Raw genomic sequence first — 17,063 nt, 5'->3', positions numbered from 1 at the left:
TAGCCATTAGTTGTCTTGCAGGCAAGCAAACAAACTGTGGCTTGTTTTCCCTATATCTGGCTTGTTTCACTTCCACCTGTCTTGCCAGCCTTCGGAACAGTTTTGTTTTTAGGCTGTTCCTGCTGGGCACCTCTGCTTCAGGGCAGACAGCAGTGCAAACAAGCCAGGGTTAAGCCACAGTTCTAGGTTCAGACATTACGACAAGCCATGGTTAAAGCAAGCCAGACTTCATAAACCAACAACAAACCATGACTTCTATATGTAGTTTGTAACTGGTTAACTAATAATCTGCAGGCATGGGTTCAGATACAACAATAAGCCAGGTTTCAAGAAGCCACACTGTGGCTTAGCATTATGTGCAAACCAGTGGGATTTAAGCTCGAGTTAGATAAAACGGAATGTCCTGGAGGAGGGGCTGAAGCTGTTTCTGTGTGGGATTCTGGTGCAGAACTGTGCTGCCTGCATTAGGAATCTACTTATTTCCAATATGCTCAGCCTGTAATTGTAAGCAGGTATTCTGAGTGGAGGGGAATTTGAATTTTCTTGTGGAGAGAGATGGCATTGTGTGCACAGAGAATGTAATCTTCATGGGATGATGATGATAAGTAAAGCAGACAAGGGAGATAGGTATGAATTGTACACCAGAACAGTGTACGTCTGATCCAAAATTTAGGAAACGGATTGCCTGTCTAGATAGCTGACTTGTCTGTTTGTGTTTAGGAGAAAAATCGCCTAATGGATGTGGGCCAGGAGTATTTGGAGCAGAGTGGGGAGGACTCTCCAGAAAATAAACAGAATGTCACTCAGGTAAGTGCTTCTGATGATTCCATCACCTCTCCATCCTGCAGTCTTTGTATCCAAGACAAGATTTCCCATTAAGCAAGGTTGTGTGGATTCTGTACACAGTTTGAATGCACAGTCTGGTATTTCATAGGGATGGGACAGAGGTATCCCAGCTCTCAACTCTGGAGTTCTCACCATTTTGGTTCTTCTTTTCCCTGCCAAGGCTTTTACAGTTGTGTGGAAGGCAGAAATTTAACAGATGCAACTTTTCTCCAGCCTAGTGGTGCAATGGAAGAGAAAAGTGCATCAGTTGAGTTTTTGCCTGTTGCTGAGCCATTTCAAGGACATGAAAACTATGGAAGGAAAAAAGGTGGCACCCTCAAATGGCCCGTCTATAATACATGCTAAGCACAGGATACTGGAGGCAGGGGACAGCACCCTTCTGAAATCTAAAATTTAGGGTTAAACAACATTTAGCAGTTTTTTAGTTGCTGCTTAATCTAAGATACCAAAATGCCTACCCATTTCTGCCCTATTTTGGCCTTTCAATCCTGTTTCCTTCCCTGTGAAGGATTTGGGCCCAAATGAGATTGATTGATTGATTGATTACATTTATATACTGCCCCATAGCCAGAGCTCTCTGATCTTTCTTGTTCACATGTTTGTCCCACAGCCATTGTGCTCACTGGGTAACTTTGGGCCAGTCCCTATCTCCGACCAGCCTACCTCACAGGGTTGTTTTGAGGATAAAATGAAGAGGGTCATGGGGTGGGGGAGTCAGGTGTCCTGCCACAACTACAGGTAAAAAACCCTGTTGTGCTTGCTCTTGAAATCTTATGCCTGTCTTAACCTTTGTTTGCTTCTAGTGATTAAAGCCAAGAAAGGTGGCTTTAGTATTTTAAATCTGAAAAAAATGAGAGTTTCCTCTCCACTTCATCCTTTAAGCTATGCCCCCGTGTTGATGTGCCTCTGTCTTCCTGCAGCTCACTTTCACCCAAAAGACGGATCGGAAGGTCATTGTGTTGGGCTCCGACCAGTCCGACTCATCTTCCTGTGTCTTCTCCGTCCGCAGTTCTGTCAAGGTCTGTCTTGTCCTGTTGGTCTGTCTTGATTTTCAGTGTCCCTCTCTTCCTTTTATGTGTGCAGATGTGATCCTGCTCCTTTAGACCTGTAGTGTCTTCTTCAACAGGAGAGAACTCTGGGGGTCTCTGGGAGACATGGGGCATGAACCAGTGAGGCGGGGTGGAGAAAGTGGACTGCTAACTGAGTCCAAATGAGGGAATCTGGCATTGGCAATGGCCCATGGGGCAATCCCCCCTGAGAGACTGGGAATATTGGGTTGCTCTCTGCTAGAGGAATGCCAAGATCTCTGCCTGAGGTCATTCTGGACCATACAGCAAGCAAAATCTGGAGGTCAAACCAGGATTGAGGAGCAAGCCATAAGTCATGACCAGAGAACCACAAGAACTCGGGAAGACCTTGTTGCGTAAGAAAGACTCTGCTGGGGCAGGAAGCCCTCTTCTACTCCTTCCTGTCCAGGAGGAGCCAATGGGCAGCCTGGGTGGCAGAGTCAGTCCAGGACATGAAGGTCTTGCACTGGGAAGTTTGCCATTTGCAGTTCAGTGATTCACCACACGGGGAAGCCATGCACAGTTCCAGCAGCCGCTCACAGGGAATCATTAGCCATGTGGGACAACCGAAACAAAAGCAAGGAGTTTTATACAAAGCAGCATTTTTTTAAACTTTCCAGTACCTTGAAGGAATGATTTATATATTGACTTATCTGCTAGAGGACTCCTGTATGCTACGAACAATTCTTTGCCATCTCAGATATTTAATTTTTTAAAATAAATAAACATACAAAAATAAATGAATAAACATGCCAGGGCATACGATCAAGGAACTGGTGATGGGGAAGCATCTCAGCCTGAGAACCTGAAGGAGAAGCCTATCAATGATTACTAGTCCTGATGGCTATGTGCTATGTTCAGTATAAGAGGCAGTAAGCCTGTGTGCACCAGTTGCTGGGGAACTTGGGTGGGAGGGTGCTGTTGCACTGTGTCCTGCTTCTGGTCCCCTGGTCGACAGCTGGTTGGCCACTGTGGAAACAGAGTTCTGGACTAGATGGACCCTTGGTCTGATCCAGCAGGGCTCTGCTTATGTTCTTAGGCTCTTATTTTCTTAGAGTAGACCATACAGGGCTAGCTGGGGAAAGAGTCTAACCTGCTATTAGGAAACTCTCTGTGTACTAGAGTCAAGATTGTGTGTGTTGTATTGGATATAATTCTTGTAAAATTTTCAAAAACTATAGGATGGGGGAAAGGAAGGATTAACAATCCCCTTTTTAAAGCATATGGTGCAGAGCTGTTTTGTGAGTGACAAAGCTCATTCTTGCCCTGTTGCTTTCTCCGCCCAGGGTTCAATAGGACTGCAGAGGACTGCAAGTCTGCCCCGCAGGCGTGGGGATCGCCTCCCGCCTAGGACTGCACAGCGGCCCCTCTCAATGCATGGTATGGATTAGCTGGGGTGGGGTGGATAGAAAGAGACCGGGAAAAGGACAGATTTCAGAGAGACTGAAGGTTGAGAGGGCAGCATTGTTAGGTGACATTTTGGTTGTAGAACCTGCGTCTCCAGAGGTTGATGATTGTGGTGATGATTATAAACCCCATTTGCAATTCTTTAGAAGACAGCACAAAAAAATCCTATGCATTTTTGTGTGCTCTTCTCAAAATATATGCCTTTTCTACACATTTTTTCAAATTGTTTCCTTTTTATTTTTGCATATTTTCTTTTGTAAGATAAAGTATTCTTGTGCACATTTTTCTATAATAAAAGCTTTTCTTTACTAGATGTATTTTTGGGTTATGCAAACTTTGATCAGAAACTTCATAAAAGGGTGGATATAGATGTTTAACTGTCCTGTTTCATGTACAGGTTCAGGTAGTACAATTTTGATACTTTGATACTTTTGAATAAAAATGCAAATGAAACAAGTTTCTTCCCCATCTCTAGTGTTCACTTATCCAATAATGATATTAATGTAAAAAACCAATTTCTCTTAAAATAATATCAGTATCTCCATTTTCACAGCCTCTAAGGCTTTAATCAGTGATTATTTCATGGATGGTATAGTTTGAGCCTTCTAATGTCTGGCAAGAACTATCGTAACAGCAACCAACTGATTCATATAAGATGAGTTAGATTTGATATCTTCTATCTAAACTATGGAGAAGGATGGAAAACGGATCCTTTCTATCATTGGTCCCTGTGATCTGGCCTATTTTATCTAAGACTTGCATCAATTTGGTGGTTGTGGAGGTTCTTTGTGTTAATAATAATAATAATAATAATAATAATTCTTATCCGCCTCTTCCTCTGGATCGAGGCGGGGAACAACATTAAATAAAACAATACAACACATAAAACTGGTAAAAAGAGCACATAAAACCGATACAATATTAAAATAACCGTCACAGCATCTTAAAGCTTCATCCCACGTACCTGCTTCCCTCAGATTATCCCCGTAGTGCTAAACTTTTACGGTTGTTGTTGTTTTTACTACCAGGCGACAGCGATCCTTTGCATACCAGGAAGTGAGTTTTAGGGGTGGGGGGAATGTAAAAAATCATTAAAAAATCAACGGATGACCCAATTCAATTCAAATCTGGTATGCTTAAAGCTCTCCCTAATATTTATTACTGTGCTAATTTTGGTGTCTTCATCTTTAAAGCTTATGCAGATGTAAGCATTTCTTTAAAATCCTGCTCCTGTGCCCCAGCGGCGGCTCGGAAGATACGCTCAAAATGTAGGGGCTAAATACGGCGAATCTTTTTGCTTTATTGCACAATTAAGGCAGGATGCATGGGAGTACTTCACAATCAAAGCAGATTATAAGGTGGAAAACTTCTGAGTCCTTTGCAGGCAATTCGCAGTGATTGCACAGTATAACGCTGGTGTGATAAAGCTCCTTATAACATCTTAAAGTAATGTTTGCATCAAAATGGGAATTGCTTTGGTGTGATGTCCTTGAGGCTACTGGCTCAATCTCTTGGATTTCTTCCCTCTCATTCCCTCCAGGTGCTCTGGACCCCAGCGTACTGGCAGCGCAGCTCTCTGGTGGGAGCAATGGGCACTACCTGGGCAGTCCGAACCTGCAATTTTCACGTCTCAATAACCCACTCTACCAGCTGCTGGGTGGCCAAGGGGCTGCGGGGCAGCTAGGAGGAACCACTCAAGGAGCCTACAGGTGAGCAGATGCCCCTGCCTCTTTAATCCAAGCCTGTCCTACCTAATACCCCACCAGCTGGTTGCTTTTTCCTTTCCTGGTCCTCATCAACCAGGCAAACATGCTGCCTCCCTGATCCTTGAATGCTATCCACAGCCCATATGCTTGAGCCGTTCTCTATTATCTTTTGAGGTACCCCAACCCTGAAGCCATGTTGTCATTCTTGAGGACTTCAGATAGGGATTGGCTCTGGATGATTCCCTTCTCTTTCACCCATTCCTGTTGTTGACCTGACTTGCTGAAGTCCCGGCCTGGAGGTTTTATTGGCCTGGGAATATGGGGGAAGAGCAAGCACCTTTTGGTTACCGGGCAACCCCAGGAAGCCATCTCCAATTATCTCATGTCCTCTAGTTGTCTAGCAGCCACAAGGCATTTTTTGCCCATCGACCATGAACTGTAGCCTACTAGGTGCTAGGAACCAGCAGCCACCCAACCCCTGATTTTTTCAAGTTCAGGCAAGTTGCAAAACTAGGACATTTTATCAGGCCTCTGGTGGGCCATCTTGAATAGATGATGGATTGCGTTCTCTTTGGTGGCTCACAGCGTGAAGTAATGATTAGACCAGGACACTAAAAAAGCTAACACAATCTTAGATTGCATTAACAGAAGCACAGCATCCAGGTCATAACTGGAATACTGTGTCCATTTCTGGGTACCACAATATAAGTAGGACATTGACAAACTGGAGTTGTACAGAGAAGGGTGACTGGGATCCTGAGTGGTCTGGAAACCAAGTCCTATGAGGATCAGTTGAAAAAGATGGGTATCTTTAGCCTGGAGAAGAGAAAATTGAGTCTTCAGATGTCTGAAGAATTATTGCACAGAAGGTGGAGCAGACTGGTTCTCTGCTTCTCCACAGGGCAGGGTTAGAACTAATGGGTGGAAATTGCAAGGAAGTAGACTTTGGTTAACAGTAGGAGAAACTTCCTAATGGTAAAACGTTTGATAATGGAACAGTCTGCCTAAGGAGGTGATGGGCTCTTCATCTCTGGAGGTATTTCAGCAGAGGCTGCATGGCTATTACCATATTTCTTCGATTCTAAGAGACCATCAATTGTAAGATGCACACTAATTTCAGTACCACCAATAGAAAAAAAAGCCTTGATTCTAAGAAATAATAAACGCACCAGCGATTCTAAGACGCACTCCATTTTTAGAGATGTTTATATGGGGGAAAAGTGCATCTTAGAATCGAAGAAATACTGTAGTCAGGGGTGCTGTAGCTGAAAGATTTCTGCATTCAGCAGGGGTTTGGACTAGATGCCCTCCAAGGTCCCCTCCGACTCTAATATTCTGTGAATCATGGTTCTCCCAGATCAGATCTGCTTCCTCTCACTCTGCTCCTCCATGTATCCACTAGCATTGACACTAACCAGATGTGTCTCTCGACAGCCTCGGGAACTGCGTCACTAAGTTGGCTGAGATGGAGCGGAGAGTGCGGGAGGCCATGGCCGAGAGAGAACGGCTGCTGCAGGAAAGGGTGAGAAGCCAAGTTCAAAAGGAAAATAATCTCAAGTCCAGGATCCTTGGTTTCAGAATAAACTATATTGGTTCTGTGTTTATAAACATAAACTACTTTCCATATGAACGATCTGCAAGACGCTTCCCCCTGACCCATCACCGACCTCTCTCCAAAGTGTGAGGAATAAGCTCCAAACTACTTGCAATATAGATCTCCCACATTTTTTTAAAAAATAGAAGGAATTGAGGGACCCCTGAATCTCATTGAGGCATGGAGGTGGAGAGGTTTTTTTTAAGTCTTTCTCCCACATGCCAGTTTTCCAATCTCAACTGTGTCTCTCCTGAAACCTACTCATTGTCTTATATGGAGAAACATACAGGCATTTTCTAGTGCTGAAGTAAACATCCAAGCTACATTTTTAGGGAGAGGAGTGCAACCAATGTAGCAGCCATCTTGTTTCCGCCATGATGTAGCATCTTTCCCAGGGGCATTCTGTCCCAGGAATGTGGTTAGGCCATTGCTAAAGGCCTCTAAGTCGGGTGAGGAACGTGTGGCTCTCCAGATGTTGTTGGACTGCAACTCCTATCAGCCCTAGCCAACATAGCCATTTGTGAGAGATGATGGGGTTTGCAGTCCAACTTCTAGAGGACCACATGTTCCTGACCCTTGCTTTAGGAACAGCCAAAAGGATGTGTATGGGTTTTTTTGTAATATGCAAATAATGTTATATGTAACTGGTTGAGTCATTCCTCAAAAGATAGAGAGTGAATTGATTTAAAACAACAACGACTGGTTGATAGCCTGAGTACTTTGTATTTAAGATCAAACCAAAATTTTTGTTAAACTTTTTCTTGGCCCCTGAAAGTTGATGAATATCCCCTTCCCACACTTTTACGCTGGACAAACGATCTTGCCTACATGACTAGTGGTCATTAATAGCCTTATCCTCCATGAAGTCCTCCAAACTCCTATCCCTCTCTTTTGCTCTAACCCAGAATAACCCTCTTTCTCATCTGCCTCTCATGTGCCTTCTGGAACAAGGAAGTTGCAAGTTTCATTATGTCAGCTCTTTGCCTGACCTGCATTCATGTGAACAACTCTGTGGGAGTAATCTAAGTTGGCTCCAAAGAGTGGGAGGGGACGGGATTGGGGCTTGTGTGGTGTGCGTTTGAGTTTTTCTGGAGGAGGGGTATGTCTGCAGCTGCTGGGACCTTGTGGTCTATTGCCCAACTCACCACAGCAGACTTTTCTCAACCTTGTTTCCTTGCAGGAGGCCAAGAAAGCAGCGGAAGAGACGAGACGCATGGAGTTGCCCCCATCAACCAAGGTAGGAGGACTTCTTAATTATCTCAGGAATATCAAAGCTGCAGTGGCCAGCAGACCTCTCCAGGAAGCCCAGGAGGAGGGCTCAAAGGCAACAGCCTTGTCCTATGAATATATTCACAGATATATTGCCTCTGAACAGGGTTTTTTTTTCCAATGGGCTATTAGATCTAGTAAGCTTTTGCTGTCATATTACACACAAAGCAAGTGTAGATGGCCAACAATCTGGATGGCTTTAAAAGGGAGTTAGACAAATTCCCTTCCAGGAAACAGGGGTATCAGTAGACTGGAGATTCAGCACACTAGTTTGAGCTCAGCCTCTTTCCCCCTCATCTACTACTGTATGAACCCAGGCCCAGGAAACTGCTACTGTATGAACCCAGGAAAATGGCGTTACCTTGAGATTCTCAGGATGCCAAATTCCTTCTGTGCTTGCAGAATGTGATCATTGCATATGAATTGCTCACTCCTTCATACTCCCATTTTGCAGATGTAAGTCAGTGACCTGGCTGCCTCTGCAGCTATGAGATATCATTTGTACATGTATCATTTGTTTGAGATCCAGGCCTAGAAAGCTTTCATTTTCCTGCTCACGGTGACCCTCAGAAGCAGCTGGATTGAGGGGCCTCATCCTCACGGCTGCTGCTTGCACTCTTGGGGTAGAATTACAATACAAAGCTAACAGTGCAGGGATAGGCCTGTACCTCCACCCCTCTATCTTCTTGAAGATAGAAGATACCTAGGGCATCATTGCACAAAAAGCAAGAAACAAGGCATGCAAGGGCGCACAGCCTTTGTTGGTCACATGGGCATCCCCATCAACCATGGCATGATGGCAGGATTTCCAACAGTGAGAGGTGTATGAATGCCAGTTGCCCCATGCTCCAGGGTGGCAGCCCCTAGAATGGGAATCCTTCTTGCCAACAGACACACTTCCGAATTTAAGCTTTGCCCTGGTGTTGTCCTACAGAACCCCAACTCAGTGGAAATCCAGGAGCCAAAACCAGCTGTATTCGACCTTCGCAAACACCTGGAGGCATCAGGACACAGCGTGGACATCTGCCCGCATGTGCGGGTAACCAGCAAGTCCTGCAAAGGCTACTTGGTCAAGATGGGTGGCAGGATCAAGACGTGGAAGAAACGCTGGTTCACCTTCGATCGCCAGAAACGTGTCCTGGCATATTATGCAGGTGAGTAAGTGAGAGAAAGTGTGTGTGTGTGAGAGAGTTCACACGCTACCACTTCTCCCAGGAGGTTACTCCCACTTTCTGCTACTGAGGGTGGAAATGCTCACTCTTCCAGGAGTAAGAAAAAGGGATGTAATAAGCAAAACACCAAAATGTGTATGAATTGCATGGCCAAATTGTCAAATATCCTTTGAAAAAGGTTACAAATTCTGTGCCAATAGAAGCTCAATTCTCTGATCCATATAAATCAGACAACAAGTACATTTGCATATTCCTTACTCATTTGCATAATTTCTTCTGAAATTGCTAATCGTGGGGAGAAGCAATGAGCTATGAAAGGCAGTGGAAATCTTATTCGGACACGTCTCCCTGGCTCCTGAATTTTCAGCAGGCTTTGACTTTCAAACCTCAGGGATTAACTTTCTCTGCATCCATAAAGCATAGAAACCTGCTTTTAACAAAAAAGGTAAAAAGAAAAGGCCAGATACCCCAAAAGATGAATCCTGTGCCCCAATACTACTTTCTGCATTTTTTCAACGTCCTGAGACATTGCATCCTACATGCAATTCTGTGTTGCTGCTGTCCGTGTCTGGATTGTGTGGATTTTTGTAATGGAGTCAGAACTATTCATCTAAGAAGCACAGGTCTCTCATCTTCTCTTCCCCCCCCCCCACAATGTACTAATATGTTCCTCTGATTCTTTGTCGTTCCAGACAAGGAGGAGACCAAGCTTAAGGGAGTGATTTACTTCCAGGCCATTGAAGAAGTTTACTACGATCACCTCCGCAGCGCTTTCAAGGTACCAAGGGTGGGGACCTCTTAAAGCAACGTTTGGCATGAAATTCCCATCATGCAAACAGATCAGGGACGGGGGAGTCGGTTGGATTGAGCAGCGGCATATCCCAAACTGGTTGGGCCTCCAGCATCTATTGGTTCCTGTGCAGAGTGGCCAAATTCTACATTTGTCTCCCACTCTTCCATCAAAGAGTCTAGAGTGCTGCTGTTCAACCTCATTACAGCCCTGTGAGGAAGGTTAGGTTGAGAGGTGGTGACGTACCCAGGGCCACTTGGTATATGTAGCTCCACTCTAGCCTTCCCCAACCTGTTGCCCTCCAAATGTCTTGGACCGCAGCTCTCATCACTCCCAGGCAGTACGGCTTCTGGCTGGGGTGATAGGAGTTGTCAAACCTATTGGGAGGGCACCAGTTTGGAGAAGACTGGTCTGCCCAGTATGCCAACCTGCCCCAGTTTCAACCCGGCAAGCTGAGTGCAGCCCAGCAAGGGCTCAATAAACTACATGGTGCTGCTGAGACTGCAAATATTTGGGAGCACAGGAGTTCAAACCCCTGTCAGGCCACAAGACATGGCTAGAGGGTGCATTTGGCTTCATGAGTCGGTCGTTGTACAGGCCTGTGATAAGATGCTTGTCATTTGTTTGGAGCTTGGGCCCTGGGCCCAGCCATGGCCCATGGACCAGTTTTTAGAGGAACAGAGGAAGCCATTGGTCCATCAAAGGCCATCTCAGGCAGTCAGGCTATTGGTGCCTCTAAGCCAGTATTGCTCACTTTGACTGGCAGCCGCTCTCCAGGGTCTCAGGTAGAAATGCTTTCCCATCACCTGCTACTTGATCCTTTTTATAAAAATGGACATGCCAGGAATCGAACTTGCGATTTTACCTCTGCGAAGCATGCGCTCTGCCACGAAGCTATGGTTCCTCCGCTCTCTCTGAGCCTAGGCTGTCCCAGAGAGTTGAAGTGAGGATAAAATGAAGTGTGGGCATGGAAGGAACTGCATACACTGCCCTCGTTTCCTTGGAGGAAAAGCAGGATTTAAGAAGGATGTAACGTGATTAATCTTTGTATCTGCCATTATCACTTCTTTATGAAACAATGCATTAGTTGCTAGTACGACTTCATTATTTTCATTATTATTCCTTCGTTGCTCCTCTTTGCTAGAGCCCCAGCCCCAAGATGACTTTTTGTGTCAAGACCTATGACCGTCTCTTCTGCATGGTAGCGCCCAGCCCGGAGGCTATGCGCATCTGGATGGATGCTATTGTCACGGCAGCTGAAGAGAACGTTCGCTATTGATGGGAAAATTCACTATGGATTTGACTCCTCGCGCTTGACTATGGACCTAGCATTTCGGCCTGAGGAGCTTCCTTGTATAAATTATGGCTCTTCCCTGGGGAAGAGCCTGGCGTCAAGATAGCCAATGGAAGAGGCTGAATAAGTTTATGTTTGGTCGGAAGGATGTGTTGATGTGTGATTCATCCGATTTTTGGATCAACAGTACCAAACGGAGCTGATCAATACATAGAGCTGTTGACAATGCCTGTTTATTTATACCATTTGCCTGAATAGTGATGGTGGTGCTTTTTAATGGATCAATTCAAAGGGGGATTCTGAAAATTCCCTCCATCCGAGAAGACTTGGGACAATGTCTTGGCTGATAGAAACTGTTGATGTGAACTCCAGCCAGTTCTGTAATGTGCGAATTCAGTTTCAAATAATTAAAGCAACTAATTCCTCTGGAATGTGTGTCTCTTGGACAGCATCTGCCAAAGAAAACAGGCCATTTGGAGAGAAGGGAAGACTTCAAATGAATTTTAACTCATGAGCTGGCCAGAATTTTCATGACACACAGGAGAAAAGATTCTAAAGTAGTCTAGCAGCAACAGACTCTCGCCAATTGGAAGATGTCACGGCTTAAATTATCCCCGGCTAGATGAGACTTGGTCCTGATTGTGAGCATTCAGGGCAGATCTGATTTCAAAACGTGCCTCTGATTTAGACCTTAGCCACCACGTGAAGCTTTTCCCATAGTGCTTTGCCACAGTGCCTTGACATAAGCTTGTCTAGATTACGGAAGACGTTCTTAATATGTGAGGTAAAACTTCTACAGCACTCACTAAGCAGAACGGTGAGATACCGGTGCATGCTGTTTCGATCTCCTTATATTTATTGTGAACTTTGGGTCTTCTTTTTTCTTAATACCTGGGAACACTGTTTAAAGGCGAAACCCTGTATAAAATTGTAGCCTATTTATTGTATAAACCTTCGACATGAAAACAGATCTGAATGTCACAGTTTCTTCCTCTTTCTGTGAAAATGCCACTCGCTGCTAAAACACTTCTCCCTCCAGACATGTGGCTGCCCCACAACTCTGCCAGTATCCTTCAATCTAACCCACAGCCACACTTCTCTGCCCCCTTGACCTGAGCCTAATTATTAAGCTGCCTTTCTCCCTGTAAACATCTTTCTGTGGAATCCAGCTTGTCTGCATGTGCCTGGAACTATGCCAGACACTGTCTGGAGACTGTTATGGTACCCACTAAATTAAATTTCCAGTTGTTCCCGTGACAACACTTCTACTTAGCACAGTCAGGGTCAGCATTATTGGGCATGTATTGAAATCCAAATCCCAATAGGCATCCCACCACTGATGCCCCTGCCCCTGCCCCTCCTCCCTAAGCTTCTTTAAATGAGTGTTTTATAGCACACTCATTACTGGCCGCTCACAGATGTTTGTGGGTCATTCTGATGACAGCGTCAGCCTCCCGTGCATCTCCTGCTTCATTTGCCCATGTTAGTGCTAAAAATGAAATAAGCTCGCGGGTTCCCTGTGTGTGTGTAAATCATGATTTGTGCAAATTCGCCGTTGGGAATATTTCTAGAAATTGCGATTTGCACAAAACTGCAGGCATAAATGCTCCTTTATGCCTGCATTTTTATGCAAATTGTGCTATTAATGGCTGCAATTTTGTGCAAATCACGATTTTCATAAATATTCCCAATCGTGAATTTACGCAAATTGCAAATCATGAAAGAAGAAGGAGGAGGAGGAAGTGGAGGAGGCTGTCACTGGGTGTCTGTGGATCTTCTGAACTCTTCCGGCAGGCCTAACCAGTTGGATTTTAAGATGCCTTTTAATAATGTGATATTTTTATATGTTTTTAATCAATTTATGGTGTTTTGTATTTGGTGATGTTCCCCACCTCGATCCAGAGGGAGAGGCAGGTAAGAAATAAATATATTATTATTATCTGGCAGCTCACCTAAATGCATGCCAGTATTCGGCAACCAACTTGAATCCAGCAAACAGAGCACGAACGCATCTCGGGTGAGTTTGCCCATCCTTAGACCCAGGTTCAAATTGCCACTCAGCCTCATAGCTCAATGGGTGACTTTGGGCATATCACTATCTTGCACAGCCTAACCTACTTTGCAGAGTTGTTGTGAGGATAAATGAGTGTGGGAACCATGCACACCAGGGGTGGGCAGTAGGTAGATCTCCATATGTTTAACAAGAACAACAACAACGTTTTGAACTTCAGCTCTCAGGATTCTTGATCATCGGCCATGCTGGCAGGAGCTTCTGGGACTTGGAAGTCCAAAACATCTGGAGATGTACCTTCTCTGCCACCTCCCCCCCTGGTGGTCCTTGGAGGAAAGACAGGGTGTAAATATAATACATATATTCACTTGACTTTTAACGTTGGGGAAAAGCCATCCTCTCTCTTCCCCTTTTGCTTATGATTGTATTTCTGGTGTGAGGCCAGTGGTAATTTCTCTCAGGTAGCCAGTTGCTGTGTTGCGTGAGACGGCACCACTTATGACAAAACAGCTCAGAAACTGAGGCATTTGAAATCATGATTAAGGGCAGCAGTGGCGACAGTCTGGGCTGCAAAGCCAAATGAATAACTCGTTTGGAGCTATAGGAAACGTTGAGAAAGATCATCGCTTAATCCTTGGGAGAGGCGTGTTCCTTTTGTGTAACTTTTTTTTTCAATCATAGGATTAGGAGGAGGCCCATTTTATGACTAATTTATTGAATGGATTTTGCAGTGATCTTAGAGGTACTTTTGAATTTTTTTAAAAAAATCCTTCCTTCGGAGCAGCAGTTCCTTAAATCTGCTTTGGATCAAGACACGCAGGACTAGGAGGAGAAGGGCAGAAAGTAGCTGTTAAGTAAGCAGGAGGCCAGAGGAGTCTCATAGTTGAGGAAGGGGTGGGGGTGGGGATTGAAGGACATTTAGCAAGAACATTTAGCAAGTATTGTTTTTAGAAGGCTACATGGCAGGCTGTGATTTGGCTGAGGGCATTCCCATGCTGGCTCTGGAGGAGGAGAACCTCCCTCTTCAGCGACCAGCTTGGAACAACAGGCTACTAGCCACTTAGCAGGCTAGTAAAAACAAAGAAGAACCCATGACCGAACAATTGCAACTAGTGGTGTAGTGGTAAATTCTGAAGTACATTCAGGCAGTTGTGTTGATTTATATCAACAAACCAGCCTTCATCTTCAAGACCGAGCCATCCCAAAATACTTTGCATTACAATAGGCAACACTGCATTACTGCTGGGAAATCCATTTCCCTGCAGCTACAGTGCAGACTGTAGCTTATCTCAGAGGGAACAGGAAGTCTTAGGATGTGTGTGTGTGTGTGTGTGTGTGTGTGTGTGTGTGTGTGAGAGAGAGAGAGAGAGAGAGAGAGAGAGATGATGTCCTTGGCACTACTAATCTATCTATATGAGGCACTGAGATCCTGCGAACTGTGACTTCAGTATATCACTAGCTGCAGGAAAAGAAACAAGCCAAAATTACAAGAGATCATAGAATCATAGAATAGCAGAGTTGGAAGAGGCCTACAAGGCCATTGAGTCCAACCCTAAAGCATCCCTGCTCAATGCAGGAATCCACCCTAAAGCATCCCTGACAGATGGTTGTCCAGCTGCATCTTGAATGCCTCTAGTGTGGGAGAGCCAACGACCTCCCTAGGTAACTGATTCCATTACCTAGGGCTCTGCATCAGCCAAACCTTTTCTTGGGAGCCTCCACAGACCCCTGTATCCATTTTTCAAAGCAAGAGCAAACACCAACTTGTTCATACATATAGATCACCACTGCATTGCTGTTTTTTCCTGCCCTGCCACTGAATTCAAACATTTTTAAAAAATCAAATAAGGCTTGACTAGCTTAAAAGAGGTTATATTTGGTCCCCCAATAACACCTTCTTGGGTCACAGTGGCTTTTGGCATAAGACTACTCAAACATGTCCTTCTCGTTACTGCTGCTTTCAGAATAGCCCACCCACTGAGAACTTGTAGCAAATCTCCAGCAGGGCACTTTGAAACCAGGTCAGAAAAAACAACAACATTTGGCATCAACCCTTAAAATTCTTTCTCCTGCAATGTCATCCCTAAAGCGAACAACACAAGAATTCGCAATGCAACAACAAATCATGCATTCCCTTCCTGGTTTGTTGATGACCTATAATTAAACCATAGTGCAGGGTTTGCATGTAACAACAACCCACAATTCGACAACAACCCTTACTCAACCCATTCTCTAGGGTGTTATGTGCGAACCAGGCCCTTACCATCTAAAGAGCACCCCCGCCCCGATATGACCACCTGAGTCTAACATTCAATCTCTGTTTCTGATGGAGATGCTCATCAAAGGCTGGCGAAGTTGACTATAAGGTGCAGACAGAGAAAGAGCAGTGAGTTTTCTGAAGCAACCCTGCAATGAGTACTTGATATAGAGAAGCAGGTCCACTGCCTTGTACGAGTCCCATTTATGTTCTGTTGATATATTTGAAAATTAAGCATATATTACAAAAACATCTAAAGACTCTGCTCCTCTTCTTCATCCAAACGAAGCTAATCCCTGGAACAGCTCACAGCTCAGAAAAGTGGAACGTACAACATTTATTTATTTATTTATTTTTACCTTTATATTCTGCCTTTTTTCCTCTTGCAAGGAATCCAGGGTGGCTTACATGCGCCTCCTGCTGCTCTCTGTTTTATCCTCACAACAACCCTGCGAGGTAGGTTAGGCTCAGCGTCAGTGACTGTCCCAAAGGCACCCAGTGAGCTTCATGGCTGAGTAGGGGGACTAGAAATCGGGTCTCCAGAGTCCTAGTCCTGCACTCTAACCACTAGGCCACACTGGCTCTCCTATGTGATACAGTTCCCCCATGGGTGGCAATAGTCTTGGCTTTCCAGTTTTGAAAGGCTGAACTTCAGAAAGGAAGTTCCCCTTGGCCTCACTCCATTCCATCGGAGAGTCCTGGTGGCCTCCCTTCCTCTGATCACTCCACATTCCCTTTAGGAGCGAACGACACGCAGGACTTAAAGACATCTTGCCCTCTTCCAATACAACGGGTTATCTATTATGTAAAAAATCTCCCAGACTATATCACCGTGTAACACATGGTCAAATTTCACTCCCCTCCAGATCTGGGGACGGAAATGGCTGGCTCCACATTTCACCGCTAATGAACATGATGGATCAGGACCCTCCAACCTGGCACCCTCCAGAGGTGCAGAGGGAGTTGTAGCTCAGAGGCAGAGTTCACGCTTTGCAGGCAGAAGGTCTCAGGTTCGATCTCTGGCATCCTCAGGGAGGGCAAGGAAAACACCTGCCTGAAACGCTGGAGAGCCGTTGCTGCCAGTCAGTGTCGACAATACTGGGCTGCATGGAGCCAGGATCTGACTCAGTATCAGGCAGCTTCCTACATTCCTATGACTACAGTTCCCCTTGTCCCAGTGGAGGCTGGTGGCTCTGATGTAAGCAGGGTGGTGAATCTGCTCAGGGTTTCGTCAGAACTCTAAAGGAGCTGCCCAAGGTGCTTCCACACCTTGGATAGTTCCTTTAGAGTTCTGACTGAAACCTTGAGTGAACTCACTGCCCCACTGATATCGGAGCCACCAGCCCCCACTGAAAGAAGGTATTCACAGGATCTGCATGGCTCTAGATTAGCTTTTCCCAACCAGATGTTTCCACCAGATACGTTGGGCTGAAGCTCTCACCTTTCCCAGACTGTATGGTTGGGGAAGGCTGGTAATTGTGGTGCCCCACTGACATCGGAGTCACCAGCTTCCACTGCATTGTCTCAGGCTAGGCCAGCCATTAATGCCTCTATTTGGGGATCTGAGATTGGGAAGCAGATCAGCTGCCTTGTACGAGTGCCTGCTCTTTGCCCCCAGCTTACATTCTGCTTAGATATTTGTAAATAAAT

General features: G+C 45.2%; 1 protein-coding gene across 3 annotated transcripts in view; it reads left to right on the top strand.

Moving 5' to 3' along the window:
* Window positions 1–12,111, top strand: part of PHLDB3 (pleckstrin homology like domain family B member 3) — a 40,258-nt gene extending 28,147 nt beyond the window's left edge. For 2 of the 3 annotated variants that reach the window (XM_063140002.1, XM_063140001.1), the window contains exons 8-16: window positions 721–807; window positions 1,767–1,865; window positions 3,200–3,293; window positions 4,861–5,029; window positions 6,461–6,548; window positions 7,801–7,857; window positions 8,824–9,043; window positions 9,754–9,839; window positions 10,996–12,111. In XM_063140002.1, coding sequence (XP_062996072.1) covers window positions 721–807; window positions 1,767–1,865; window positions 3,200–3,293; window positions 4,861–5,029; window positions 6,461–6,548; window positions 7,801–7,857; window positions 8,824–9,043; window positions 9,754–9,839; window positions 10,996–11,130 — 1,035 coding nt within the window. In that variant the 3' untranslated portion in view covers window positions 11,131–12,111. The remainder of the gene's footprint in view (window positions 1–720; window positions 808–1,766; window positions 1,866–3,199; window positions 3,294–4,860; window positions 5,030–6,460; window positions 6,549–7,800; window positions 7,858–8,823; window positions 9,044–9,753; window positions 9,840–10,995) is intronic. The other variant, XM_063140003.1, reaches the window with a different exon arrangement.
* Window positions 12,112–17,063: the final 4,952 nt, after the last annotated feature.

The sequence above is a fragment of the Elgaria multicarinata genome, chromosome 13 (assembly GCF_023053635.1).
Source record: "Elgaria multicarinata webbii isolate HBS135686 ecotype San Diego chromosome 13, rElgMul1.1.pri, whole genome shotgun sequence".
In the NCBI taxonomy this organism is placed as follows: Eukaryota; Metazoa; Chordata; class Lepidosauria; order Squamata; family Anguidae; genus Elgaria; species Elgaria multicarinata.
The sequence above is the reverse complement of the archived record's forward strand: the minus strand, read 5'-3'. Positions and strand labels throughout refer to the sequence as shown.